At 34.9% G+C, this 27394-nt stretch overlaps 5 protein-coding genes across 12 annotated transcripts in view; 3 read left to right on the top strand and 2 right to left on the bottom strand.

The window, feature by feature from the left end:
- The first annotated feature begins 4032 nt into the window (after positions 1-4032).
- On the top strand, positions 4033-5642 carry LOC132701566 (fructose-1,6-bisphosphatase 1). The gene is made up of 4 exons (XM_060669620.1): positions 4033-4272; positions 4558-4702; positions 4811-5317; positions 5445-5642. Exons 1-4 carry the CDS (start codon positions 4103-4105, stop codon positions 5634-5636), a joined length of 1014 nt encoding a protein of 337 aa, XP_060525603.1. The 5' UTR covers positions 4033-4102; the 3' UTR covers positions 5637-5642.
- A 123-nt stretch (positions 5643-5765) lies between these two features.
- Positions 5766-7049, bottom strand: LOC132701565 (uncharacterized). Its single transcript, XM_060669619.1, has 2 exons — positions 6909-7049; positions 5766-6859 (listed from the first exon to the last, which is right to left on the bottom strand). Exon 2 carries the CDS (start codon positions 6849-6851, stop codon positions 5766-5768), a length of 1086 nt encoding a protein of 361 aa, XP_060525602.1. The 5' UTR covers positions 6852-6859; positions 6909-7049.
- Positions 7050-7096: 47 nt separating this feature from the next.
- LOC132701567 (peroxisome assembly protein 10-A-like) lies at positions 7097-8069 on the top strand. Its single transcript, XM_060669621.1, has 3 exons — positions 7097-7371; positions 7424-7666; positions 7716-8069. The coding sequence occupies exons 1-3, from the start codon at positions 7111-7113 to the stop codon at positions 8052-8054; spliced, it is 843 nt and encodes a 280-aa protein (XP_060525604.1). The 5' UTR covers positions 7097-7110; the 3' UTR covers positions 8055-8069.
- A 30-nt stretch (positions 8070-8099) lies between these two features.
- On the bottom strand, positions 8100-26439 carry LOC132701564 (UDP-N-acetylglucosamine transporter). Of its 4 annotated transcripts, none has more exons than XM_060669615.1 (7): positions 26352-26439; positions 26167-26288; positions 10788-10887; positions 10174-10228; positions 9997-10119; positions 9204-9361; positions 8100-9156 (listed from the first exon to the last, which is right to left on the bottom strand). In XM_060669615.1, the coding sequence occupies exons 2-7, from the start codon at positions 26235-26237 to the stop codon at positions 8515-8517; spliced, it is 1149 nt and encodes a 382-aa protein (XP_060525598.1). In that variant the 5' UTR covers positions 26238-26288; positions 26352-26439; the 3' UTR covers positions 8100-8514. The 4 variants fall into 4 exon arrangements, with proteins under 4 accessions (XP_060525598.1, XP_060525597.1, XP_060525600.1 ...); XM_060669614.1 differs by having other exon boundaries at positions 9204-9418; positions 26352-26429; XM_060669617.1 differs by lacking the exons at positions 26167-26288; positions 26352-26439 and adding an exon at positions 12492-12632 and having other exon boundaries at positions 9204-9418.
- Positions 12206-27394, top strand: part of LOC132701563 (protein scalloped) — a 125782-nt gene continuing 110593 nt past the window's right edge. For 3 of the 5 annotated variants that reach the window (XM_060669613.1, XM_060669609.1, XM_060669611.1), the window contains exon 1: positions 12206-12379. Coding sequence is in view for 1 of the 5 variants with exons in the window: in XM_060669612.1 (XP_060525595.1) it covers positions 12976-12985 (10 nt within the window). In the remaining 4 variants the exon portion in view is untranslated. Of the gene's footprint in view, positions 12380-12846; positions 12986-27394 lie in introns of those variants that run through there. The other 2 variants (XM_060669612.1, XM_060669610.1) reach the window with 2 other exon arrangements.

Raw genomic sequence — 27394 nt, 5'->3', positions numbered from 1 at the left:
GAGAAGAAGAAAATACTATAATACAGGACTGGATTGCCTTGAAAGTTTAAGAACCGCTTAGGACCAACATACTACAATAAAATTTGTAATAAAATCAAAATGCCCTGTGAAAATCAATTCTATTACTATAATTCATATAAAAAGAGAACCATTGGCCTTTGGTGCAAACAGTATTCGTAGTTCGGCCGCTTTGACTTTTATGAGTACTAAAGTCGATTGATCGGTAATTGAATTCAGAAACTTGGAGGCCATATTCAACGTGGTAAAATATTGGTAGTAACTTATGCAACAAAAATTCGAAATTGTAATATTTTCCAAGACATAGGTTGTCAAATTTTGTTTTCAATTTTATTTTTAACGGGGGCTTAATTCTCAACGGAATAAGTTGGTACTTTACACACAGTCCTGAATTAGTAAAAGTCATCGCCAAAAAATAAAATGTTTCAAGAATTTGTCACTAGAGGGCACTTTACCTCGAATTTTTTTTTTATTTTCCTTGTATTTTATTTATTTAGACTGATATTGCAAAATGGAACAGATTGCCTTAAGCAAAAAAGTGTTACTCTTCTTTTGACTCGATGAGATCATTGAGCCATAAATCGACTTTTTCATTCTCGACCCGAATACTTCTAATTTACGGAAAGGATATTGCGATACGCATTTCTGTTACGGAAAAGCCAGTGGAAATGCAGTTACGCATTATTAACCAGCAGACGACCTGCACTAAATTTTTTAAAACAGTATGCTATAACTTAAAAAAGTGAAAAAATGGCAAAGTCAATGAAATGTTTTTAATCAACCCGGCGCCTTGTAAACTTGGTAGTTTAGCAATTGTAAGTAAGTTTGGATTAAATACTGTTACTCGATTGACATGTATGGGTACCATTTTTCTTATTTTTCTTAGGTTAAACTACATTGTAAATGCAAAATGCGTCAATAAAATTTTTAATTTAACATGTTTAATTTTAGTAGAAAATTAAAGATAAATTGCAAATACCGTTTGCCATTAAGCGATCCGTTAAAGAAATGACGTCCTATAATTCCTGCACATACATTTAAACAAAGCCGGAGCTGATGTTTTCCTTCCATTTTTGCGGGTTTTCAATGTTTCACTGATGCATATTTCAAAAATTTACAATGCCATCACGACTGAATGCACCCTCGCCAGTGAACAAAATGACATTGAAGAATTGCGAGTAATTTTGAATTTTTCCTACAATTTGATTGCATAAAATTACTCTCAACTGAACCCTTTGAACATGAGGGGCCGAAAATCAAAACTTCCCAAACTGTAGAGCAAGCAATTCTTTCCCGAGTAGCAAGTTTTCTCGTACTCGTTGACGGGTCAGCATCCACATTTTGAAGTATTCTTTCTTCTTTTGCAGCGGTTCTTTTATACCTTAGTCTCTATTTATTCATATTACCTGGTTGGAATGACCCTCTTTCACCAAGTCTGTTTTTATTGGGATAAACCTCGATATAAAGCCGTCGTGCTTGATATGATATTCAATATTTGAATATTCCTGATGGGCCATCACAGTAGTAATTGGATAATAAGCTCTTTTAATAGAACCTAATTTTTAATGGATTGTGACAATGACTTTTTTAAATTTGATTAAGTCCTCTTAGGTAAACTCACATTTACAATTCACATTACATAAATAAAATACAGGGAAAAATGTTCTAGGTAAAGTGCCCCCTAGTGAAAGATTTCTGAAGCACTTTTATTTTGTAGCGATGACTTTTACTAACTCACAGCTTTGTGTAACATGCCAGCTTATTCCCTAAAAAATCAAGCCCACTGCGTTAAAAACAAAATTTTAAAAAATGAATTGTGGCAAGCTATAACTCGAAAAATATTACGATTTCGAATTTTTATTTTCAAACAACCTGTATAAATATAATTTTTTATTAAAGCAATACAAAATCGCGTAATGTAAAATACTGATAGTTTATTATAATGTATTTTTAAAACACTTGTTAATATGCATTAGCTTTTAAATGGTCATTATTTTTTTTTAAATAAAATGGTCAGTGCGTAAAGTTGCCTTTGATCTGCCAATAAAGTTCATAAACTTCCATTTAAAAAATCCGGAACTCCTAAAATAGGAACATGTGATCGATATTCAACGATGTAGCAGTATTTCCTTCGAACCAGTGACTTTGCCTCGATGATTGTTTAGTACATCTATTTATATTCATAATGGCGACGCAATTTGAAAATTTCTACACAGATTTTATAGCATCAAATTTTCAGATTTTTTTTGAAAAGAAAACGACGTACTTTCTCATTCTTCTTTTTCTTGCAGTAGTAAAATTGTTATTAGCAACAAACGATCAAAAAATATATTCAGTAGTAGTAGTAGCAGTTTCTCATTTGTAGTCAACCCCCACCATTTGAATTTCTCAGTCCTCGACAATTTCCATCGCACATCACTATTTCTCGGTCGATACTGCTGCGTCCCTCGATGCAGTAAACGACTCAGCTTTTCTCGTTTGATGCTTCTCCGATTTGGAGTGGCTTCAATAAAAAATGTACGAGAAATACGCAGAACGGCGATATTTTCCGATACCAGCTAGATGGGTATTTAATTAACCATGATTTTAGCAAAATTTCAAGCAAATTTACAGACGCAACCGGATATATTAAATTTGCTAAATGTAACGTTCACGTTGTTGGTTGTTGGCATTGTTTATTTTTAACTTGCATTTGAATAACCTCGTTGCTTGTCAATATTGGTTTAATATGCATGTGTGTTTTTGATGTTTGTTTTCTCCATCAATTATTTTACCTAAAACTCGCCGAAAACTGCCCAAAAACAACCAACCTTTTACCTTTACATTTTATTGTGTGTGAAATAATAGAAACAAAAATAAGTAAAAAGTGCTCATGTATATAAATAAATGCTATAATAAATGTATATAGCGTACGGTTTACAAAAAAGCATGTCTATCATTAGAGCAATTCTTGATCATATGCAGGTAACCCTCAAATCTTGGACGTCAGGCTTCGTGCAAGTTTTAGAGCTTCGGTAACAATCGTCGCGTATAACGTCTGCTGCACCTAAGGTTACTACCCTCACCTTGTCCGGGAAAACCGGCTGGAAAATGCGTTTCTACTACGCGCGCAACCCGGAACTTTCCGGGGAATTCGAGCCGCGTAAGCAGAAACCTGCCGGGCCCGAAAACCCCCGAAAAGAGACGGAAAACCAATCGGGTTCATTATGCGAGTTGATCAGCCCAGAGCCCTGTCTCAGGGTCATTTCGGGAAAATTTGTTACGGGTAGTTACAAAATTTAGTGTATAAATGTTTTAAAGTAAAGTTTTATGTACCATCGTGTGGCCGAAATTTGCCATGTTGGCCTAAGTACGAAAGATGATAGCCAGGTGGGCAACACACTATACACATGGTTTTTTATTTATGTATATCACCGAATGTAGAAACGACAGGTTTTCAGGGACATCTTTTTTATATTTATAAATAAAAGACATTCAATGTAGTATTATCGTGTAGTATTAACAATAAAGTTAAAAAAAAAACAAAAAATAACTTTAAAGTTATCTTGTCTCTTTGTATATTGTACCAGCATTCATACGACTTTCATTAAACGTAAAAAATCCGTGCAATGTATTTATACCTAATGTAAGCGGGTGTTATATTAATCCGAAAGAATGGTCTTTCTATTTTGCACCAGCTTTTGGAAATACCCCAAAATATTTCCTTTTGTAATTCTCTTGAATCGTACATAACTTTTGTTGAAATTTGGGACAGTTTTAGTCAGAACACATTTTCACATCATGATGACGAAATTAATAAAACTTTAGACATGGGATTTTTAATGATTTAATATTTAATCAATTTAATATAAAAACCTGAAAGTTAGCCTTTAGTTCAAGAGAAAAACAATTCAAAAACAAACGAGTGTAAATACGCGGTTTAACGAGATTATAATTTTATCAGCAATTTGATTCCGATATCGACACCGTTCCAAAACACCACGCGCAAAGGTTAGTGATATTTTCGTTTTAATTTATTTATATCAGTATCAGTCAGTCTCCGTATGTAAGCGAATGCGTGAGGTCGTGTTGAACTTTCCTAACCATGAGCGGGCAACATTTGGACTCGAACTGTGTGACTCTCACGAGATTTGTACTCGCCGAACAAAGTAAAGTACCGTACGCTACTGGTGAACTCACTCAACTCCTAAATGCGATCCAGACGGCAGTGAAAGTTATCAGCAGTGCCGTGCGTCGGGCAGGGATCACCCAACTGTTAGTACTCTCTATCTTACGATTGTAATTTTGCGATCGTTTCTGTTATTTTTAAAACGAAACGCTTTCCGTTATCTTACTTATAGGCACTAAACTGTTATGTTAAAAATAGAATGCAAACATCAGAGGCATAAACATTTCTTATTATGCAAATTAGGTCAATTTCTGAAAGAGCTGAAATATAGGTTATAAATTAATTTAATTTCCAAAATTTACGGTGTTAATGACGAAAACAATTTTGCGACCAGTGGCGTAACAATTTTTCCATGGTGCAAAATATTTCAGATTTGGAATGGCTGGTGAAACCAACGTCCAAGGGGAGGAGGTAAAAAAACTGGACGTTCTAGCCAACGATCTCTTCATTAATATGCTGAAGTCTTCGTACACCGCGGCTCTGTTGATTTCAGAAGAAAACGAAACTGTAATAGAAGTATGTTTCTTTTACATTGTTAAATCGCCACTTTATGGTACTTTAAAATCTAAAAATAGTGCTCTCAATGAATTGCCCCATTAACTGTTATCTTAAATAAATACATAGGTTGAGACAGAGAGAAGAGGAAAATACATAGTAGCGTTCGACCCGCTAGATGGCTCCTCCAATATAGACTGCCTAGTTTCAATAGGCTCGATATTCGCGATAATGAAAAAGGAAGATAACAGTATCCCTTCGTTGAAAGATGCTCTCCAACCAGGTACCAAAGTGGTCGCTGCAGGTTACGCCCTGTATGGTAGCGCCACCATGATGGTGCTTTCGCTGGGCAACAGTGTTAACGGGTTCATGTTGGATCCCAGCATAGGCGAATTTATCCTAACCGATAAGAATATGAGAATACCTTCTAAAGGGAAGATATATGCAATCAACGAAGGTTACACTCACCAATGGGACGAGGCGGTCAAAGAATATGTCAATAATAAGAAGGACCCGGCCAAAGGAAAAACCTACAACGCTAGATATGTAGGTTCTATGGTTGCTGACGTGCATAGGACTATTAAATATGGGGGAATATTTATTTATCCAGCAACCACGTCATCTCCTAAAGGAAAGGTATGGATATAGTGTTCTATATGATTCTATTCAGAAAAACAATGAAGCATTGAATATTACATTATCACATATTTATTTGAATTTTAAATTATGTAAAAATATATAAAATGTTTATTGTCCTTTCTAGCTACGTTTATTATATGAGTGTATTCCAATGGCTCATATTGTTACAAACGCTGGGGGCCTTGCGTCTAACGGGAAAATTCCAATATTGGACGTTCAGCCTCAAGGATTACATGACAGATCTCCCATTTTCCTCGGATCCAAAGAAGACGTTGAAGACATACTCGAAATTATAAAAAAGCACGAGAAAAAATAGACTGGATAAAAATAAATGCATTTCTTTTGTCTCACTTCAGTTGCAACAAAAAATATATTTTTATAGCATGATGGGTTTTTCTATAAAATTATTGTACAGCCAATCAAAGGGTTTCAAAAAATTTCCAAACTACCTTAACTCCGTGTGTAAGTCCTCCATCAAATTTGTCAACTGACCATGCTGGTTGTCGAAATATGTTGATAATCGGTTGTATTGCAGAATAGAATTTTGCACCTGCTCTCTTTTTTTATTAAGAAAAGCGGGAGAAAAATTCGGTAATTTCAGCAAGTGCCTTTCAATAAATACAGAAACTTCCCGAAAAAACGCCGCTAAATCAATTTGCCCCTTGCCGATTACACACATCTGCAACTCACTTTGGACTGAATCAGGATCAAACCTTAACTCTGAGTGTTTCAAAGATTCTACCAAGCGATCGCAATCTTCAAGTAGTGTATAGATGCTCTGAATTGTTTGAGTTTGCTTTTGCAACTTTTCTAGTTCTCGCCTTATACTTTCAAGTGATGGATATAATGGAAATTTCAAGTTAAACTCTTTGGTCATAGACTGGTATTCAATTTTCGCTTTTCTTGTGTCTGCGTCCAACTTTACAATATTTTCATGCAACTCTAAAGCTTGTTCTGACAAATCTATATAATGATGCTTAAAGTTAGAATAGAGCATTTTGGTTTCTCTTTCAATTGAATTTGTTTCCTTACGCAAATTATTTAGCTGATTTTTTGAAACACTGGTCGAATTTTTAGCTACTTTTAACTTATAGAGAATGTCATTTTCTGTATTTTTACAAAGATACTCATACAGAGCCAATTCCGATATCTTCAACAAAAATTTGGCAAAGCGGTAGCCCCCAGGCGATATTAAACTAGATGCCTGACACAATGGTATATCTGCATTTTCAAAACGTGAATTTAGCTCATTGATACATTTAAGAATTTCATTTCGGCATTTTGGCTCTTGCTTAGGATCATAAGGTGGCCAACTTATTAGTTTTTCTTTAACTAATTGTGGATCAAGTATTTCTAACAAATAGTACATAACTTCGAAAAATGCGGCTTTGTTATTTTTTACAAACATGTCCTTTCTAAATATCGCCTTAAATTCCTTCCTTGTTGGGTATCTCCTTGTAAGAAGATCCAGATTGGCATATAGGGTTTGGTGAACTTTCTGCTCAACTTTTCTGTGATCTTTAAAATCCATGGCAGTGACTAAAACTCGCAATCATTAGGAATGAACTTTGAAAATATTTAAAATTACCTTCTCTAAACGTTGAGGTTAAGTTTTTAAATTTGAAACTCAAAAACGTTGTGAAGATGACTTCCTTTTCCTCGATCTATGCCAAAGCATATATCCCAAAACAAACTTTATGTTGACAGGGAATATTCTATCCCATAAAACCTTTTAGTATTATTAAAAACATAAAAGCATATAAATGTAAAAATATAACTTATAAAAAAAAATGTCATTTTACGAAGCTCAAGTTGCGGATATTTTGAGATGTAACCAAAGAGACGAGAATTTCGTGAACGAGGTAGAAACTAGAATACATTCATTATTGAGACAATATAACACCCGAATTTACCACAGACTACGGGAATCTGTTTCATTATTTGTGAATGCTTGGTACTACGTTTTAACATCTTTCAGCAATATCCAGACATTGGGAGAGGAATACACTGGAATAATTAGAATTTCACATAATGCCATTCCATCGCGAGCTGTAAGTAAAAGCCCTAATAAGTATTCTTACTCAATTTCTGTATACATTTCAGTGTCAGGCAGTATGGCTGGCTCTATATATTGGTGGTGAACCAATGCTGGACAGATTCATAATCATCTCAGAAAAAAAAATAAAAAATTCATCCAGTCTAACTCAAGATGCCAAAGACAAATTATTGCAGTTACTGCAGTTTATAAGAGACCAAAAGCAGCCATTGAAACGACTGCACCATTCTTTATTTTACATTGATAAGAAATACTACAGTGTTCCAAATAGACTGACCAGCATAAGATATGTAAGCTAAGCATTGTCATCATTTTAGTGGGTAATGTCATTTATTTTAGGCATTGCTGCGTCAGTGGATGCACGATGACACATTCTCAGGAAGCTTTAACATATTGGGTCGATTAACAATATTTTATACATTGTTTACCATTTTTCAAAACTTATTTAATGCATTTTCAACTGACAGAAGTGAAAGCACCAAAGCCAATACATCAACTCTGTCGACAAAAGGCTGCATTGTCTGCTCAGAAAATATTGAGAACCCTACAGCGACACCTTGTGGTCACATATTTTGTTGGAACTGCATCCATAATAGTCTAAGCTATCAGAAAATCTGCCCTTTGTGTAGAGAAGCAGTGATTCCAAACAGGGTTGTATATTTGCAGAATTATATATAAAAAGAGAACTTCTGGTTATAGGGTGCATATTGAAATAAAAAAATGTTTACTTTAATACTTATTTAATTATTTTTACAACAGATAACGATGTTTTCCCTCCATTAGTACCTTATTGTTATCGATGAGATTATCACCATGTATGCAAAAATATATTAAACCTTCACCTATTTTCATCATTACTATGATTAGCTTCTTGTTTGCTATTAAATTGTCCAAAATCTTTTATCACTATATACAGTATCCTTATTCTATATATTTGTAATATTCACTGGTTCCTATTGACATACTTTTAATATTTTTGTTGTTCAAATTAAACAAACTTTCTGCTTCTCTTATATCACATGAAGAGGTCTTTCTCACATCTGACACTTGGTGCCACTGTTTTATATGTAATCAATTATTTTTGAAACAAACTGGCCTTATAAATTAAAAAACCTTTTTATCATAAACTCACTTATCATTATACCTTGAAAGCACCTGAAGATTCCAATTTTTTAGGAGTATAGCCGTAAAGGAAGATTGAAAAAATTACAAAAGCAGCCCCCAAAGCAAACTGTGCGCTTAATTGAAAATCGAAAATATAAATAGAAGCCACGCAAGAGATCACTATCGCTAAAGAAGTAGCAAAGCCTTTTAAAATGTTATCCGCATATTTAACAACAACGGCCACAATTAAACCTCCTACCGCTTGTAGTAGCACTAAGTAATTAACAAATTTATCGTATCCGAAAAAGAAACCCTTCTCTCTGATAGCTGCTCCATCATATAAGTAGCAAGACAGCCATCCAAAAGGAATGGAGCACATGGATAATTGCACATTCCGCATCCATACGGTTACGTCACTGCCCTTGAGCATTTTCTCAAAATATACCCCCGCGAATCCAGAGAGTACACAAGCAGCCAGTGCGGCCATAAACCCTATGAATCGATTTTGTCCTTCGGCATTGTGGGACGAGACAGATTCACCGCCTTGTGCCAACTGGACGAGAACAACCCCTACGATGAGAGTCACCAGAGAGAACCATTGAGTATTTAATAATGTCCGTTTTAGTATGAAGACCGAAAACATTGCCGTTGTCAATATTTTTAACTGATAAGTAACCTGGAAAGAACAGAGTGGTTTGTGGTGCATAACAAGAAATTGCTTACCTGGTAAGTTGCAGCATCTAAATGAGAAGCCGATACATAAAGAAGATTATTCTGAACAAGGTAGACAAAGGAAGGAACGCAAACTTTTAAAGTGTCCATGGGCTGTTTGATTAACTGTTTGTCAATGGTGTCTATCAGTTTGGCAACACCACCCGCTTCTACGTAAACAATTGCAACGCAAGTTACAAATTTGACCACTTCCGACATGAGAACAGCTAAAAATATTACTGGTTCTTAGCCGTGCACCACAAAAATCGTTTATTTATCTATTTTATTTATAAATATGTCTTTTGGTTTAAAAACTTAGAAATGAAATTCAATGGCAAAATTTGGCTCAGTTGAAAGCTGCTAGATCAAGCGAAAACTCTTTCTTTCTTCATAATGTTTGTCCTCTTTTTTTAACTAAATAACTAACTCAATCCATAGTAAGAAGGCAACTCATCAGTTGGTACTTGCTAATTTTGAGATAAAAAATATACTTGCATACATCTGGCCTCACAAATTTGTGTCTTTGGTGTATAGAAAACATTGAGTTCAGGGCAAGTTAAGGAAATCTAGTGTTAAATTTTTATTTTTATCAAACAAAACGGTTAGCTTTGGTTAGTTAGTATAAGAGAAAGCAATTGTGTATAAATATAATGCGGAACATGTGATAACATAATCCGCTCCAATAAATTTGATATCCTTATCTAAAGCCCCATTTTGTTCGAGAAGTTTGACGTGCAGATTAAAAAATTAAATATTTCATAAAAAGAACTTGCTGTAGAACCAGCGTAATAAAGCAATAACTTACCAGTTGAAGAAAAAAACATATCTCCATCTCGGGTTCTTGCGTATCGCATACTCAACCCCAAAATTGCATTTTGCAATGTTAACGTTATCAAGCTAACGTATTTGAGCGTATTATTCGAATCGGCTAAAATAGTTAAAATGTTACAATTTTTAAAACAATTATAATAAACTCACTCACCTTTCTTTTGCATTTTGCTGGGATTTTCTATGGCTTTTTTGACACAAACGGTTTTCTGAAATAATTGTAAAAAGGTGACTATCGGAATAATACTAACATGTTTTAAAAAATAAGTCTAATTAATCCGTTTCGTAAGTAAAATCATGTTTCAAACATTTTAAAAATGTTTTGACACGTTGACATTCATAGCCAAACAAGAAGTTGGTCGGTTTCCATTTACTAATTTTGAAGGTGTTTGTTAAGGTCACTGTCGTAAAACCCACCAAATCAGGGTCTGTGAGAAAACCTAACCTATTTTGTTTTCCTGTTGGCAGAAGAAATGATTCGAAATGAGTGTTTTCGAAAAATGTTCATTTATCATTGCCGGTCAGTAGCGCAGTGCAATAGACTGAATTCTACCGCTTCAAGTGAATTAAATATAAAAGCACTTGAAAGCGAACAAGCCCAAAGCGAAGATGGTAAGGAATAAAATGTTGGCAGTTTGTGAAAATTAAAAATTTGTTGCAGTTTTTGACGATGAATTAAGGCATAAAGAAGCCCAAATTGAACGGAAACGAAACAAATCGCGCTTAAATGAAGCTCACCGCAATATGCTTATGGAAACAAATCCTTACCCTGAGCCTAAGTTGTGGCATCACGGTACTTTGAAGTACATGAGACGGGTCTACGGTCGATACGGCGCTGCATCTGGCGTCGATCCCGCTTTGTGTTGGCCTGTAAAAGAGGAATTAGAAGACGCAATGGAATATGAAAGGGTATCATATCCCTTTACAATTCCTCACATGGTCGAAGAAGCTAAGAAAATTAAGCAAGAGAAATATGAAAGGGTTATGAAAAGGCAGAACGAAATTGCTGAGAAAATGCTCAAACTGGAAGAATGGAAGCAACAGTTGCAAAACAAAATTGCTAAAAAAGAAAATGAAGCTTTGGATGCAAAGGTAGTATTTTTTTGCCCCTTGATTATTGTATTAAATGGCTGTGCATGGGTAACCAAAGAAAAAAGTGTATTTTACCTGATTGTCTCTTACACTGTGCTGCAAAGTATGGTGGGATCAAACTGAGCTCACAGTGTTAAAGTGAAAGTTGCTAGACAGGTTTGCATAGATTCCCATTTAATAAATGTTGGTAACTGTTAATGATTAAAAGCAGCGGTTGAAGATCTTTATTACTAAACATTTGGCTTTAATTTGTTTGAACAACCTTCATTTTTGCTTTCTATATTAAAAGTTTAATATTGCAATAGGTTAATTAATTTGTTTTTAAAGTATTTATGCCTTTTAATGTCTATTTAGAAAATTAATGTTTTATAGTTATATTAATTACTAAAGATTGTAAGATAAATTTAAATGGGTGCGGATTTTTTTTCTCTTTTGAAAAAGTGTAAACAATTTAATATTGATTTTTGCAGTTACGGAGAGAACGTTTGATTGAGGAGGTCAAAAAGCACTTTGGTTATTCAGTTGATCCAAAGGATGATAAATTCAAGGAAATGCTGGAAAAGAAAGAAAAGGAACAAAAGAAGGAAATGAAAGCTGCCAGAAAGAAAGCCAGGGAGGAAAAGCTGTTGGAAATGCTGCTTGAAAAGAAGAAGAGTCCGAAAACTGGAACAGCTCAAGAACCATCTGATAAAGTTGAATAATTGACATACTTTTTTTTTTTAAATGTGTATATAAATTGTTATAGTAATTTAAAATGGTTTGGTTGTTTATTTTAATTCTTGGTTTTGTTCAAAATTTACAATAACAATTTACATTTTTTTCTGGCTGAAGTTTGTATATTTATGTATGATTGAGCACGCTCGACGTACTTCAACCAAAAATTTGCATTTACCGCCTAAATTCCTTGCTTGCCGATTCCGGCAATTTCTGTGGCCCAAGAAAAGACAAAATATATTTGAAAATTTTGTGGAGAAATCTGTAACATCACGGGCGTGGTCTTGCTGTTATCAATTCAGAGTCCGCGAGATGGCGACAGTGATTGCGATCAAAACGAATATAACCGCTTTTAATGCGGGGAGAGCGTTGGCTGAAAACTGGCTTTAGAACGTTTACTATGCGCGTTTAGTGTGCGCCGTAATCTTCGCGTTGTCCAGATTCTTTGTACCATTCCTGGCATACCACAAACAGACAAACTCTTCGTATTAACGGACCAAAATCCGTCCTAATTAACGTGAAAGTTGCCGTAGAGGCTCCAGTTTTCGAATTTGGTAAGTACTTAGTAGTTTAAGGACGATTTTCATACATTTCGTAGTGTGTTTCGAGCGAAAATATCGAATGTAACGTGAGCAGTGCCTACAATTCCTACAATACTTTACATACTTGTCATGCTTGGTGTTCGAAGTTCCGACGACCGACGACGTCGGCGGGTTTCGGTTTCACTTGAATTTTGAATTTCGGATTGACAAAATATTGAGGAGGATGTTGACGAATTTATTGTGTTTACTATTGCGGCCTATTGATCGTTTTGAACGTAATATGAGTGCGTTTCCTCGTTCTCGTTAACGGATTGTGAATCACGGTGGTGGACAGCACGATATAGCGGCCGTCTTTTGTTTTATGCACTCACCGGACAACATTAAACCGCGCTGGAATACGGGGGTTCGTGTGTTGTTATTCAAACCGACGGGACATTTGATTTTATTTTCCGGGATGATGTAAAACCAGCACCGGTCTGCTACGGGGCAGATTTTACGGACTGTTTTTTTTTTGTGATTTGTTGTGTTGATATCTTGCACGGATTAATCCGTTTTGGAGTGCGCGTGGCTGTAGGATCGGTTGGGATTTACGCTGTTTATACAGAACGATGTATTTAGGTAGCGTATTTATTCTTTTTATAGTGTAAATTTCGCAATTTATTTACAGTTGAAATCCGGCAGTCAATATTTGGGGAAATATTCCATATAAACATTGGTTCAGTCGAAGAAAACGGGCATTGTGAACACACTATTGCCCGCTTTATTGGCGAACTTATTGATACACTCTCGTACCACAATTTGTATAGGGTGTTCCAAAACTCCAGGCACCTATTTGCATACTAAAGAGAAATTATAATTAACGCATTTTTTAATTTACAAACAAAACTAAAAAAATAATTGCATTAAAAAAAATAAATTTAAAAAATTAAAACTTCCTGTTGTAAACGTTGCTCTTAATTCCTGACTAAAAGCCTGTTAACTTAAGATTTTGACAACATATTTTCACTTCCACGTTTTGTTGATTTTTTATGACTTTTGCGGAATTTTGGAGAGGAGATTTAAATTAGCAGAAATATATTCTCTAAGGCTCAAACGGTGGGCAGTTCAATCATAATTACTACCTGAACAGTTTTAAGCCTTTGTTTATGTTGGCTGCCGGCTTTTAGGCAATCTATGAACTTAGATATATTGGAGTGTCATTTATTGAAATTGTTGCGTATATATGTGTGAAACCTGTGACATATTTCTTTTATTATTTCTGAAATCACCACAAGAGTGTATCTTCCGTTCGTTTGTTGAATTCCGATTGGAATCTTGCTTGGTTGCTTGGCTTGAAAGTGCGGGTCGCACTTTTTTATCGATCAAGATTTTGTGGCAGATTAAATTCTTGTAGTTACAAGTTAATTTATTTATTAATTCTAAATTAGATAAAGTGTTCTGTTTAAAATAAGCAAGTTGAGCCATACTTCCGGTATAACTGGAAGTAAGTCCCCAAATTTTCAAATGCGGTAATTTGTTTGTAGTGTATATAAGAAAAGATACACATTTTTCGTTCATCACTAAATGCATAATACTAAATAAATTAATAAATAAATAATACAAGCAAAAACAATTTAAATAATTCAGCATCCACCTGTATTCTTCGTTTATCGAAGACACTCATTAGAATTTGGCCCCGATGAATACAATTTGAATTTGAAAGAATCACAAAGCGAAATTTTAATTAAATTTTTGATAATATGATTGGTACAATTTAATTTTGTATCCAAGATTAGACACAAATTTTTGAAAGACTGTTGAAATTTCAATATTATATTTTTCGAAATCATTGGGAAATCTCTGAAATATTGCTCGAAAATCTTATGGTTATGTGAAATCCATAAAATTGTGCTCCAATTTTACATCATTTTCCAATTTTTTAGAAACCAGTCAAAATAGGTTATTCGCAACCGCCACGTTAATGGCCCGCCAATTTTATTTTAGCTGTAGTAAATAACGAAAATAAAAACGTAAAGTGCCGAAGTTGCGCGTATAAGGTTTTTGCTTTCACATTAGTTTGAAGCTTGTTTGGGATGTTTGGATTGTACGCAATTCGTCTTCACCATTTACACGTGAGTTTGAACCTCGTTTTAAATCACTACTCTGTTGTTCCCTCATCATTTTCTAAGAGTTTGGTGCCTGTTAGGGCAGTTTGAGAATAATCTTCCAGAAAATTGTTGTTATATTATTATAAATATATTATTATCAATATTTTCTTTTCCCAAGTAAAAAAAAATAAATCTTAGTTTTTAAGAATTGAATAGTAGAACGAAAGAAATAGAGGAGGTATGAATTTTCAATTTCATCCGACACTAACTACACTGATTTGAAAATGCTTTTAGAAGAGAGACTAAGACCAACGAACCTGGAATTTTTGGAAATTGTGCCCAAGTTCGATGAAAGCAAATATGTGGAAGAAATTCTTCTCGAACTATAGTAAATAATTTCGTAGTCACACTCTTACTAAAGTTCAGCCGAATGTTAATGTGTGTATTTCCTAACTCTCTCTTTGATGATAAATTATCATTGCAGAACCCAAACAACAACCAACATAGATAACCTAAAAAGAGTCGGTGGGTTTTCTTCTTCCTCTTATTAGATTAAGTTAGCTGGATATCAAAATTAGTATATGCAACAGTTGCTGCTCTGACGACAGCAATGGATATTATCATGGAAGCTTACGATCATAGCATGCAAAGTACCCTCGTGTTGTTGGACTAATCCTAATCAATACCCTGAATTGGACCTTACCTCTCTGATAAGTTACAGAGGGTACATTTAGGTGACTATTTCTCTTGCCAAGTACTGTCTGGAGTGTCACATGGGTCTATCTTGCCTCCGTTGTTTTTTTATTATATATACGTCCGATTTCCTTAAGTCTAGAAAATATTGCAAAATATGGACATACGATGGTGAAACACAACTTTATTTTCAGTTTGAAATAATAACTAATTTTCAATTTGTTAATCAAGAACTCGAACTTATTAAATTCTAACTTTTTTTAAACATAGCCGTTTTATAATTCTAACATAAAATGGCTATGTTTAAAAAAAGTTTTCACTGTCCGAGCAATTGCAATCAACAAAGACTCAAAGACAAAATAGACAGTAATCATATTACAGAAATTGACAATGTCGAAACTGCCTGGCAAAGAATAAAATCAAAACATTCTGAAAGCCGCAGAAGAAACTATGGGAAGAAGAATTTCAAACAAATCTACTGACTGACTGACTGACTCAAATACAAGTGGAGGGCAGAAAAGCACGCAAAATACCTATGCAGACAGGAATAAGACAAGACGACATTCTTTCCAATCTGATAATGGATGAACTAATATCTGAAGTGAAGAAAATTGGAAAGGGATACCGACTAGGGGACAAAGAAATAAAGATAATCTGCTATGCGGACGATGCCGTGTTGATATCGGAAGATGAAGACTACCTACAGAGAATGCTCTTTAAGTTCGAAAACATCGCCTCCAGTGCAACATGAAGATATCGGTAGCAAAATCTAAATCACTAACAATATCAAAAGAGCCCAGACGATTTAAATTGGCCATTTTCAATGAACCTGTAGGTCAAGAGTTTTAATTATTTCGGCGTTAGCGTTACGAGCAGCGGAGATCTCCAAAAAGAAGTAAAATGGCAAACAACCAAGGCAGCCTTACCAGCAGGGTACCTGCAAGCTGTAATATGGCCATACGCTGTATAAACAAGAGCGGAAAACTCGACAACAAAAAGAATCATCCGAACAACAGAGATGGGAACTCTAAGAGCTATAACAGACTACACACTGAGGGACCACAAAAGAAGCGAAGACACCAGAGAACTTTGCGGTAATCTTGATATTGTACGATGGCCCTGAGCAGACCTCTTGGACGTCCCCTCATATTATGGCATGAGAGCTGACTATAGAGCACAAGGCAAAAGCCTTATAAAACAACAAGGAGGAGAAGAGCAATTACTTCAAGTTTAAACAAACCAATTCATTGGGGCAGTATCGCTGATTTTTTTCTCTCGTGTATGACTAGCTATTGCTAGACTTCGCCCAGTGGGGCTAACGTAGGTAACAGTTTATTATTTTTATTTTGAAATAAAAGTCGATTTGTTATTATTTTTCAAGTCTACGGTTTTTACATTGATCAGAAACCAGTTTGTAAGAAGCAAGTTCTTGATTTTACGTTAAAAGATGGTCTCCGGACCTGGCGTAAAACCGGTCCTGGAAATTTTAAACCCGCGAAACGTATATATACGCGAATTTTTTTCTTTTTTTCACCCGCCTCGCGATAAACCTCGTCTCGCGCGCTTTTATTTTTTCGCATGCGGCGTCCTCAAAGGGCCGAAACAAACGGGAAAAAATTAACGCGAGACAGTCGCAGACGAAGAAACGCGCGAAATATGCGACCGTTGCTGGTTACGGAAGACGGGGGAACGGGGGGGACATTCCGCCTTTTTTAGATTTATTCCGCCGGTATACGAATTTTCCAGTGCGTAATGATTAACCGCGCGCGACTTTCGAGACGGTACTTAAGAGGATAATAATAAAATTTATGGTCGATAAAGGAGAGAAGCGGCGAAAAAATGTCGAGAGACGAGAGGCGCGAATTCCTTCCGAGAGTCTCTCGAAAAGCGCTGCTGTACTTATAAAAATGGACGGTGGAAACAAATGCACTGGACGTTGCGATATTTGGGGTGGCTAGACGGTCCCTTTTCCCGGATATTTCCTCTTTTTGCAGAATATATTTACTGATCTTTTGGCATAACGCTCACAAAACAAAATAAAAGAAGCGATTTAGTATTATTATTAGTATTCGTTTAATAACAATCTTGTTAAAACCTTGAACGACAGCAATATGAACACAAATTGTATTCCATTTCTTTCATATTACTAATAATAATTGTAAAGACTTGACCGACAACGGTATTTTTTCGAATACTGTAGTTTAGCTGTCTGCAGCCTGTAATCGAAGTCGTCAAATGCTTTACTATAGTCCAGCAATACGATACAGACAATATTTAATCTTTGATCACTGGCTTTATGTATATCATCAGACACGTTTAATAATGCTGTTCTGTCTTCTGTCACAGTAATTTCGATTGAATTAAAAAGTGCGCTCCAATCTAGAGCACGAAATTGAACCTTGACATTAGAAACAAAACACAAGCTGATTTCCTAAAAGAACTCAAATGGGATTCGAGATTTTGTTTGTTTTAGATTCCAAACCATACTGGAATTAGTACTACTGCTAGAGTATAGATAATTCCTTCCTAGATTGAAACATAATGTTCGGATTGCATGGTTCCAGCGTTGGCTAGGTTAAACTTTCAGCAATGGTTTAAATTTGAAAGCTCCCCAAAAAAATCTTGGTGACAAAACCTGGAGACCAGGTTTTCCATCCAGCACATCTTATTTGAGTTTGCTTTGCACTGGTGTATGAGTCGCTCGCTTCTTTGCTGCCATATCTACTGTCATACAGACTCTTTCACCTACCATCAAAGGTGCATCTAGTTTAGTCTGTAAATTTATTAATCTAGATTTGCATTGCAATGAATTATCCAATTTTATGAGTTTATTCTACCTCCTTTGAGGGCGATGGATCCTTTCAATCCTTTTTAACTAGGACTTCACCATTCACCGAGAAGACTCACCGAACGACCCTAGCAGGCGTCGGGGCCAATAGAAGCAAAGAAGAAACTTGGTATTTTGTGTGTGGTGAAATAATCTGTTGACCTCTTTGTCGAGTCTAAATAACTTAACATACTTTTCATTTAGTATATTGATATTGATAGATGAATACTTATGTATTGTTTTGCCAATCTTCTCATTTCTCTAAAGATTCGTATGTAAAAATCCGTACTTACTGATTTTCCACATTTTCTAATGCAACAAGAATGTAATAAAAATTTGCAGCAACCCTAAACACTTCCAATTCAAATAAGACGGAACTACCGATATTGCTCGTCAATAACTGTGCCAGAAATGTGGCGACAAATACGTTGTTAACTATATAACTAGGTTGAAAGTGGAGAACCAAAATACCGTTAATTAACAATTATTGTAATTTAGTCAAACATGGTTGAGTTAGCTATAACCATTATTGTGAACTCTTAAATTTCATTTGTATTTGTATTTTTATATGAAAACCGAAGTTCGCATGGCCTTCATATTAAAACCCGAAAGAGATCTCTAGAGTTTTTTTTCTTAATGTTTTCAAGCAGTTTTCATTGCCTTTCACAGAAAAATAAACAAATAAAACGCAGTAAAATATGTGTCTGGATCAAAATTTACCCGACCAGTCCAAAATTTCTGCTGTGGTAGGTTTTCCAAATGTTTTTTTATAACGCTCATTTTTTTTTATACAGTGCCCTGGACTTACTCAATGAGTTACGTCTTCCCACGCTTAATCCTCAAATAGCTCAAGGCTCGTTAAACCGAAAACAGCCTTTAAAATTGCATAATCACAGGTTTAATTTTTAATAGAATGCTTTATCTTTAGTTTTGCTTTACCATTGGCGGACTTTTAGTCATGCACACCCTTAATTTGGCAATAAGGTTTGTTTTATATTATTATGTTTATGATTATAGATCACATTAGATATTTTAAAGCCTTTCGGTTTCTAAGAACATGCAAAAAGGTACTATTTTGTTTAATAAAAAAATGTATTAAAAGTATTGGCAGCAAATCTGGCCATCCTTTACCATCTTACGTCAGTTTTGTTAAGCGAGGGATAGCACGAAGTGGACAAATGTGTGATGTTATAGGTAATGTCGGTTAATTCTATTTGTTGTAAAGATAAAGTGCGGAAATCCAGAAATTGAGTGGCGGAATGCTAAAATCTTTCAAAGATGCATACGCTAAAAAATCTAGAAACTATTTGCCGATAGAAAATTTAAATTGATGAAGTGCAACTTTCTCGACAACTGTTAACTGTTTTTTTTTTATTCAAAATTTGAAGCCAATTTGAAATTTTCATGGCGCTTCTGCGACTCATGATAAGCGAAAGCAAATACATTGACTGGAAACGCACCACACACGGCAAAAGAGTGGGGCGACAAGCAGTTCTCCATTCGTAAATTATATACGGGGGTGGAGTTAAGCCTTTCTGTGCAGCATCGTAGTATAATGAATTTCAACTCTGTCGAGCGCACCTGCGCGTTGCGCAAGCGTTCGGTAGCGAAAATTACTCACAGAAAACGCTCCGCAACGAGCAAACCGGTCTATTAATTTATTGCTATACGTATACGCGTTTTAATAGAAAATTAGAAACAATGCCGGTTGCGCAAAATTGATAGTAAAAATTACAATATATTATTATTACTTTACTGTACGGAAATTGCTCGCGCCGCGCGCGATACGCATGACGGATTTGCTCTTTTTTTGCGATTACGAATATCTGGTACCGTTGCCGCAATATGTTTAAATTGTCCTGTTACTGCAACTCGATAATAAATTAAAAATTGGTGCCTACGGGCTGCCATACTTGGTGCAACACGTCATAGGGATTGATGACGTGTAGGAACTTACTACTACCAATTGTAATTTTTTTAATATGTGATATGTGCACTAATTTTCATTTCATTTCATTTATTAGCATGTTACAAACATAGAAAATGTATACATAGAATCAGTCTTAGCAATAAAATATAACATGGAATAACAATTTTACAACATAATATTGAAAACATACAATATACATAAAACATAAAGCGCTTTGCGGGCATCTGGACGAAGATTATCGTAGAAACTTACCACCGAAAGCGGAGAATAGATGAGGTGCATTCATCTGACTAGATATTGTTATTGATATCTTGAAAAAAGATCAACTCCTCCAAGGTATAAAAGGATTGCTTTATTCCCGTTCCCGCCCTTAAAACCTGCAATTTCTGAAAATTTTGTTTATGGACTAGGTTCAATTTCTTTGTCTTAAATTTGAATAGAAATGGTTAAATGTTATTAATTAATTAATATTAAATAAATTTTGGCTTTCATTTAACTCTCTATACGGCTTAAAAAACAACAAAAGCAATTAATAGAACTTTCCACCATTATTGTGCAAGTATTTTTTTTATTTGGATTTTTGATAGACAGTGAAAATTATTATTATAAATTGCAAATTTTAATGGGGTTGTGAAATTTGAAATGAATTTAGTAGTATGAAGATAGCATCTTCTCATCCAACTAATCCAAAACAAAACATTCAAAAAGTGAAAGTTTCAAGGGTAATAAAGGTAACTTCCGCATGAAGTTAACATTACCAGGGATTTAAGACAAAAGAACGACATTTAATAGATATACAAATCATTAAAACTTTACAGGTGGTACTGCTAATTCATATGCGTGGATTGAGGGGACAATTATTGTATTCCCAATCACCGTATCCGACAGATGGCCGAACTAGACTTAGATTTTTTTTATTTGCTAGACATATGACGCAATCTATTACAACATAGGCCATGGTCAGTTTAAGTAGTTAAGAAATTTTTATAAAAGTCACAACCAAAATCCACGAATATACTCGGTATCTTTCAGTAAACTACTTGCTGTTTAAGTTTCGACACCATAAAAAAAGCAACTTGTGTAGTACTGTTATCTTAGAACTACATAGGAAAACAAAATATAAAGCATCGTAATAGTTTTTTTAGACAAGAAAGGTTTAGAGACATGTAGTTCCAAAATTGTGGTAATACGATACGATATGGCGATTGCAGAGATATTAAACCGATAAAAATCTACCTAGACAAAATCTTTTAAATTGTACTTTGACGATTAGAAAAACAAGGGATGGAGAAATACTTCTTTCGGTAAGAACATATTCGAAATAATATGATATGAACTTGCCATCATCCCTCTAAAAGTTTCGGAACAATAACCTCCTTAAATTAGTTTTGCGGCGACTGTAATGGAAAAACTTCGGGAAATAGTTAACCAACTACATGTAAAAATTTGTGTTTCCTCAAATTGCAGTAATTGAAGGATTTAGCAAAACTCATGACGAATATAGAGTATCGTCTGACTCGTATAGTAAAGATGACGAAGAGGATTAACCCTACAAAGCCTTATCGCTTATTTGTTTAAACGTTAACGATTAAACAATTAATCAAGCGCGCGGAATAGCAAGAGAATCGATAAAATTTCCGTAGCTTCTGTCGAACCTTTGTTTGTGCGCTACATTATCGATAAATTATTTTAATTATGCGTTTCTCAATACGGTAAAAAGTAAGAAATTAACTGTTAAATTAAGACGACGTTACATTGAACTCTTATTATCATTCCATATAAATCATACACGCAATAGATCAATATACTGTATCGGAATGTATTTTTAACATTTTGACCGTTATGATGGAAACCACTTTGTTAAAGTGACATCAAATCGTCTATGGAATTCAACTGGGTGTGGAACGGAAGATTTCGATATATGTCAGTTTATTCCGTAACTTATTAAGATATGCATTATAGTAGAACCTGTAGGCTTGTGACCTTGTAGATAGAATTCAAAAATTTAGACAAATTCCACGGTAGTATAGCCAATTTTTTAACGTCAGAGAGTATTTTGGTGTTATACAATCTACTATCTCTCACGGAGTAGTGTTTTGAGGAAGTTGGAAAGACTCTGGAACAATATTTACTTTACAAGGAAAGGCTCAATGTCAGTGTCAATGAATGTCGGGTCTGATATTGAAAGCGCCAACTCTTAAACTCGGTTAAAAATATAGAGTAAGATTTGATCTTCAGTATACGTATTTTTAAATGTATTCCTTAACTTTGTCCCCAGGTAATATTTTGTGTGTTCAATTTTGGATAATTAGTTTTTTTTTTTTACTATCCCACAATGGCATTGCATATTTAATTATTTAGAAGAACTAATAAATGCATATATATACTTTAATAAATCTATGTGAACGGCAGCCCCTATAATAATTAATCAATCATTTATTATAAGAGAGAATTGCAAATTAACAAACACAGGCTACTTACATATTGCAACCCAATTACATGAAATTGAAATTAAATTTACAATCGATAGTCTCAAGAGAAGAAAAACAGTATTATAACAGTAAAAAGAATGCACATTAACTGGGTACCATGTGGGTACCATGTTGAACGAGACTGGAGGACATTCGCCTTAAATGAGATTGAGAATAAGGAATATATATACATCAGATTAAGATCAGATTGACTAGGTGTTTTATATTCTATCAATCCACCAAACTTTCGAAGTGTGAGTATATAGACGAATACTTAGAGTTTCTTTGGTAGAAAAAGTACCAGCGAATGTAAAAAGAAACAAAGATAGTGGATACTGTAAAAAACAATCAACCTTGCTTAACTAGTTCACGTTATGTACGGAGAAAGGTACCACATGCAACAATTAATAATACCAAGGAAAATAAAAGGCAAAAGAAGTGTGAGAAGAAGACGCCGAAGAAGATATTGCTGTACGTCAATAGAATTATTTCTAGTAGCCGCACCAAAAGCCAGAATTTCCATGATGACAGCCAACCTGCTAGGAGGACACGACACATAAAGAAGAAGAAACGGTGATACTGTGTTATAATTCGTAAAGTGAGCTGCTACTGCATAGTCATAATGTGGATGCATCTAGCTGTATGGGACAGAGTTCTCACTGTAATCTACAAAGTGGATTTCTATCCAAGAGCAGAAATACTTCCAGGCAAAATATTAAAATTGACAGAACATCGTTTTTAATAGAGGACATTGGCAAAGTGAAAAGCGCTTTACGTGAAAGCAAACTATTGGATAATAGTGTATTATGCAACAAGTGCGGTGAACGGCATTTAACTCACGAGTTTATTTGACACGAGCGGAGCGCAGCGGAGCGAATTTTTAATAAACGAGTGAGTTAAAAAGTTTACCGAACGTGTTGCATACTATACTTTTTCTACGACCGTTACTTTTTGGGTACATTTTCGCAAAACAACACGAATACATTCACTGACGTGACCGTCAGAATTGACAAACGTCAAAATTCAAAGCGTGGGAAATATCTCCGAAAACATCCGATTGTTCCCAAATCCGTGCGGTAAAATCCCGGAAATGTCCGAAGTGGCTCGGATTCGTGGGAAACGAAACTGACGTGGTAAAGTGACGCTTCCCGCACGCTAGATCGGTGGGTAATTAGGTATTTTACAGACGGGAGTAGAAAAATAATTTTATGAGAGTATCCAGCAATAGGTAAAACTTAGTTATTTATTATTCTGGAAAATATAATTTGGTGTTTTAAACTATAAATATTAATTTCAGTCTTTTCCCATTCTCTTGCTTCTCTATTAGAGTTAAGTTAGGCAAGACTTTAGGTTATGTTTCATCATATCTTCATTACTTGCAATGCTTTTGTAACTGTTTAACACTTCAACAACAACCTACCTGTTGTGGGGCGTCATGCCTGCTAGGTAGACTTCTTTAAATAAATAAATAAGCAGCTATGGTACTCCCTGCTTTTTAAAGAGAGATTATATGAGATCCCAGGGATATTCTGGAGGTGAAGTTTTCGATAGTTCCCAAATCGCAAAGTTTTCCCGCTCTTTTCGAATCCGCGATTCTCGAAATCGACCCGGTTCGTGCGAAAATTTCGTCGGTGTAACATCAAAAATAACCGAAACCTGCCGAGGAGTGTTTACGACGCCACGCCATATACTTGCGTAGCGCGGCTTCTGTTTAACACAATCTCGCGGGTGAAACTTTTCCATAGGTTATTCCGCATCACAGATCCGAAAATAACGTTGGCAACGTTTAGCGGTTTATTACTTTGGCGGTTAAAGACGTATTATATGGGCGTAGACGACGTTAACGTTATATCGGATTTTATGTTCTTCCCCGTAATATAGTTGGAGAACGTGAAAAATTATAACCGAGAACTTGGAAATTGTGTTCGGCAGCTTAGTGCACAGTCAAAAAGATGGATCCTGAAAAAACCAGCGATTAGCCTCTGGCCGATCTACCACTAGTTTTACTGCGCACGTCAGTCGAAGACCGTGTGTAGAAAGCTCATAGATTCGTGTATGGCTTGTCTTTTTTAACTATAGAGCTCATCGTAATATTCAATCCTTATCGTTGAAAAATTGCACAAAAGTAATAATGTGTATTTCTGAGTAATAAATTGAGCAATAGGAGAGAAGCTTGAGTTATGAGACTTGCAACAGGTAATCACTAGTTTCAAACTTTAGGTTACAACCCTAAAATGCATGATGAGTGAATAAAAGAGGTTGCTTGGACCTCCAGGGGCTTTATTATCACCACGTTTCACCTGGTTAAGTGTATTGAGATGATTATTCACCGCAGACCAACCAAAACAGCTAACTAGTTGCATTTATGATAGTAACCGTAAAGGCAACAAATTTCTTCATGTACTCAAAACAATATCTGTTAAATAATTGTCATAGATCTGCTTAAGTTTCTCTTCAAATGAAACGATTGTGAAGAAAACTCCAAACTATCTGAATCAAAATTTAACTGAAAAATTTGAAACATTTCCGAATATTTAGGGTAAAATTTGAAATGTTTTTGCTCAAAACTAAAGCCGAATTAAATGTTTTCTATGAAAATTTAATTGGTGTAAAAGTTAGATCAGTGATCATGCGTCAAAACATCGAAAATTAGGTTCAAAGGCTTATCTAAGAACCCGAGGAATAGTTTGCAGGGACATATGTTTATTAGGCGACAGTTTAAAAATCATTTCTGCACGTCTAAAAGGACTCCATTGTTTCTAACTCTTCGAGAGAATTTATCGCTTTTAGGTCCGGTCTAATGATTGACCACGGCATTGTCGATTATCTCGGCTGGCGCACGCCACTGCGAGTCTATAACGGTAAACCGTCTCCACATTGATCTTCTACCGTCATCTCGTCGCTGGTTTGCCACCAATTTACCTCTAGTAAACACACCTCGCTATATATATTTTGGTCATTTTGGTCGTATCCTTAGTTTATTTATTATATAGGGAATACTAGTACAAACATAATTCGGTTTTGAAATGTCTTTAGCTATAACATTTCCAACGAGAATGAACAATTTAAAATTTTCTGTTTTTGATTTGCGGCCATGCCTGCAACGATGCAGCATTTCCAGATATAATCAACACCAAATTATTTTAAATATTCCTACAGTTATCTTGCAATAGGTTGTAAAATCGCGTTCTCTATAAAATCTCTTAAATCAATTTGGGTCAAGTACAAGTAGTGGCGTATAAGTTGCTAAAAATACTAGTATATACATTAATAAATCTTTTAGCGATATAATACAGGGTTTGATCATGTTGTTTACTTATTTCAGTATATTGACAATATATAAAAATTTTGATATTTCGAAAAATGTATTTGTATAAACAAAAGTCATTTTATTTGGTTTTACGATTTAACGCATATACTGATTTCACAGTTCTTTATTATTGTGAGGATATTTCAATGCATAGGATATATTACATCTGACAACACAGCCTTTATCAAAACGCTTTTATATAAACGTAAAATCATAACTCAATATTAATAAAATAAAATAAAATCTTGGTGAAAGTACTCGTGATATCTATTTAGATATGATTGATAATAAAATAAGTGGTTGGCAGAGTACCCAATGTCCGTGGTATTAAATTTAGTATTGTCATATACTCCCATCAGAAATTCGTTTGGTTTTGTTTATTTAGTGGCCACAAAACAAAATTCTCAAATAACAGTCTTATTTTGACGACACGGACATAATACATATCTAAAATTTCAAGTGGACGATATTGCTAACTCACCCGGGATGATCTAACGATATTGGTTGACTCGTGTTTGCCACGTGGCGACCATTTTGAGCCTTCTGTCGCATTTTTGTGCGCGTTGACGGATGATATAGAGATCAGGTGCAGTGCGCGGGGTGCTGAAATATATAATTTCGAAGCTACAATTCTTTTTGGCCTCATTGATCTCAGATGCCGCTTACCCGCGGTCCTAATTTCTGTCAGTATCGGATGTCAAAAGCAACACCAGTATATTAAACGAAATTACGCGCTATTCCCCATTGAGAAAGTATTTGAAAAGTTTCCGAAGAACATGGCATTGCAAACAAGCAAAAATCACAATGTAGATAATCGACAAGCAGAATGTGATAACGATAACACTTTTCGGAGATCGAAAGTACCTTTTTTTATAGATATGACCTAACTTTACTTTAAAACGCCAATATCATAGCTCTCGGAGGCCCATGGATGAAAATTCAAGAAAGTTTCTTGGTTGGTTAGTAAATCTCGCGGCGCTATTGAAGACAAGTGGATAAAGGTGTTACATAACGTCTAAACATCGCAACATCTTCTATTTCTATGCCCGCCAATACGAGTATAATAATCTATCGTTACTATTTTTCAACATTAATTTTAATTCTAAATTGACGTAGGCCCACGTCTCTTAGACTATGTGAGAATATGGGGGAATATAATCGGGAATGAATTGAATGAGTAATCTAATTTTATATGAAATATGAAAATAATATTAACAAACTGAAAACAGGTAGTAGAACATCAAATTAAAGAAGATAAAATTAAACAATTAGAAAAAAGGGAGAAGAAACAAGGACATTGTTAGAAAAAAGAAAGTTTTAAAAAATAGGTATTTCTCTTAATTTTAAATGCATATCTTCTTTATAGCTTCACAGTCTAGCATAAACCTTAACTTAAACTTTTGTTATATATGACGTGACACCTTGAGCAGCGAATAGCAGTAATCAATATGCACCAGCGAAAAAAATATACGCCCTACTGTTGGTCGTAACATCAAAGACTACAACGTTCATTCGGAAAGCAAACATTTTTGTCCGTATTTTTTTTATTTTGTTGTTAATTGCGTCTTATATTATTAAAATTTATTTCATGTATTACATAATCTTATTATCCGAAACATCACCCAGTGTGGAATTTTTGGGTTAGTTTCGATTCGCTCGTTTTCCTTGCCTCGCGGATGCGTGGTGAGTTCGGATTCCGAGAATTGGCC

This window comes from Cylas formicarius, unplaced genomic scaffold (assembly GCF_029955315.1).
Source record: "Cylas formicarius isolate icCylForm1 unplaced genomic scaffold, icCylForm1.1 PGA_scaffold_4__25_contigs__length_36172078, whole genome shotgun sequence".
Classification (NCBI taxonomy): domain Eukaryota; kingdom Metazoa; phylum Arthropoda; class Insecta; order Coleoptera; family Brentidae; genus Cylas; species Cylas formicarius.
Note: the sequence above shows the minus strand (reverse complement) of the source record. Positions and strands in the feature narration are given on the sequence as shown.

What these genes read in the sequence shown, in the direction of transcription:
- LOC132701566 (XM_060669620.1), top strand. Translation starts at nt 4,103, where the DNA reads ATGAGCGGGCAACATTTGGACTCGAACTGTGTGACTCTCACGAGATTT. An exon ending in AAAACGAAACTGTAATAGAA is followed by an intron (nt 4,703 to 4,810) that starts GTATGTTTCTTT and finishes ATAAATACATAG; the next exon opens with GTTGAGACAGAGAGAAGAGG. An exon ending in CGTCATCTCCTAAAGGAAAG is followed by an intron (nt 5,318 to 5,444) that starts GTATGGATATAG and finishes TGTCCTTTCTAG; the next exon opens with CTACGTTTATTATATGAGTG.
- LOC132701565 (XM_060669619.1), bottom strand. Translation starts at nt 6,851, where the DNA reads ATGGATTTTAAAGATCACAGAAAAGTTGAGCAGAAAGTTCACCAAACC.
- LOC132701567 (XM_060669621.1), top strand. Translation starts at nt 7,111, where the DNA reads ATGTCATTTTACGAAGCTCAAGTTGCGGATATTTTGAGATGTAACCAA. An exon ending in ATGCCATTCCATCGCGAGCT is followed by an intron (nt 7,372 to 7,423) that starts GTAAGTAAAAGC and finishes TATACATTTCAG; the next exon opens with TGTCAGGCAGTATGGCTGGC. An exon ending in GACTGACCAGCATAAGATAT is followed by an intron (nt 7,667 to 7,715) that starts GTAAGCTAAGCA and finishes CATTTATTTTAG; the next exon opens with GCATTGCTGCGTCAGTGGAT.
- LOC132701564 (XM_060669614.1), bottom strand. Translation starts at nt 26,237, where the DNA reads ATGCGACAGAAGGCTCAAAATGGTCGCCACGTGGCAAACACGAGTCAA. An exon ending in CAGCAAAATGCAAAAGAAAG is followed by an intron (nt 10,120 to 10,173) that starts GTGAGTGAGTTT and finishes TAACTATTTTAG; the next exon opens with CCGATTCGAATAATACGCTC. An exon ending in TAGATGCTGCAACTTACCAG is followed by an intron (nt 9,157 to 9,203) that starts GTAAGCAATTTC and finishes TGTTCTTTCCAG; the next exon opens with GTTACTTATCAGTTAAAAAT.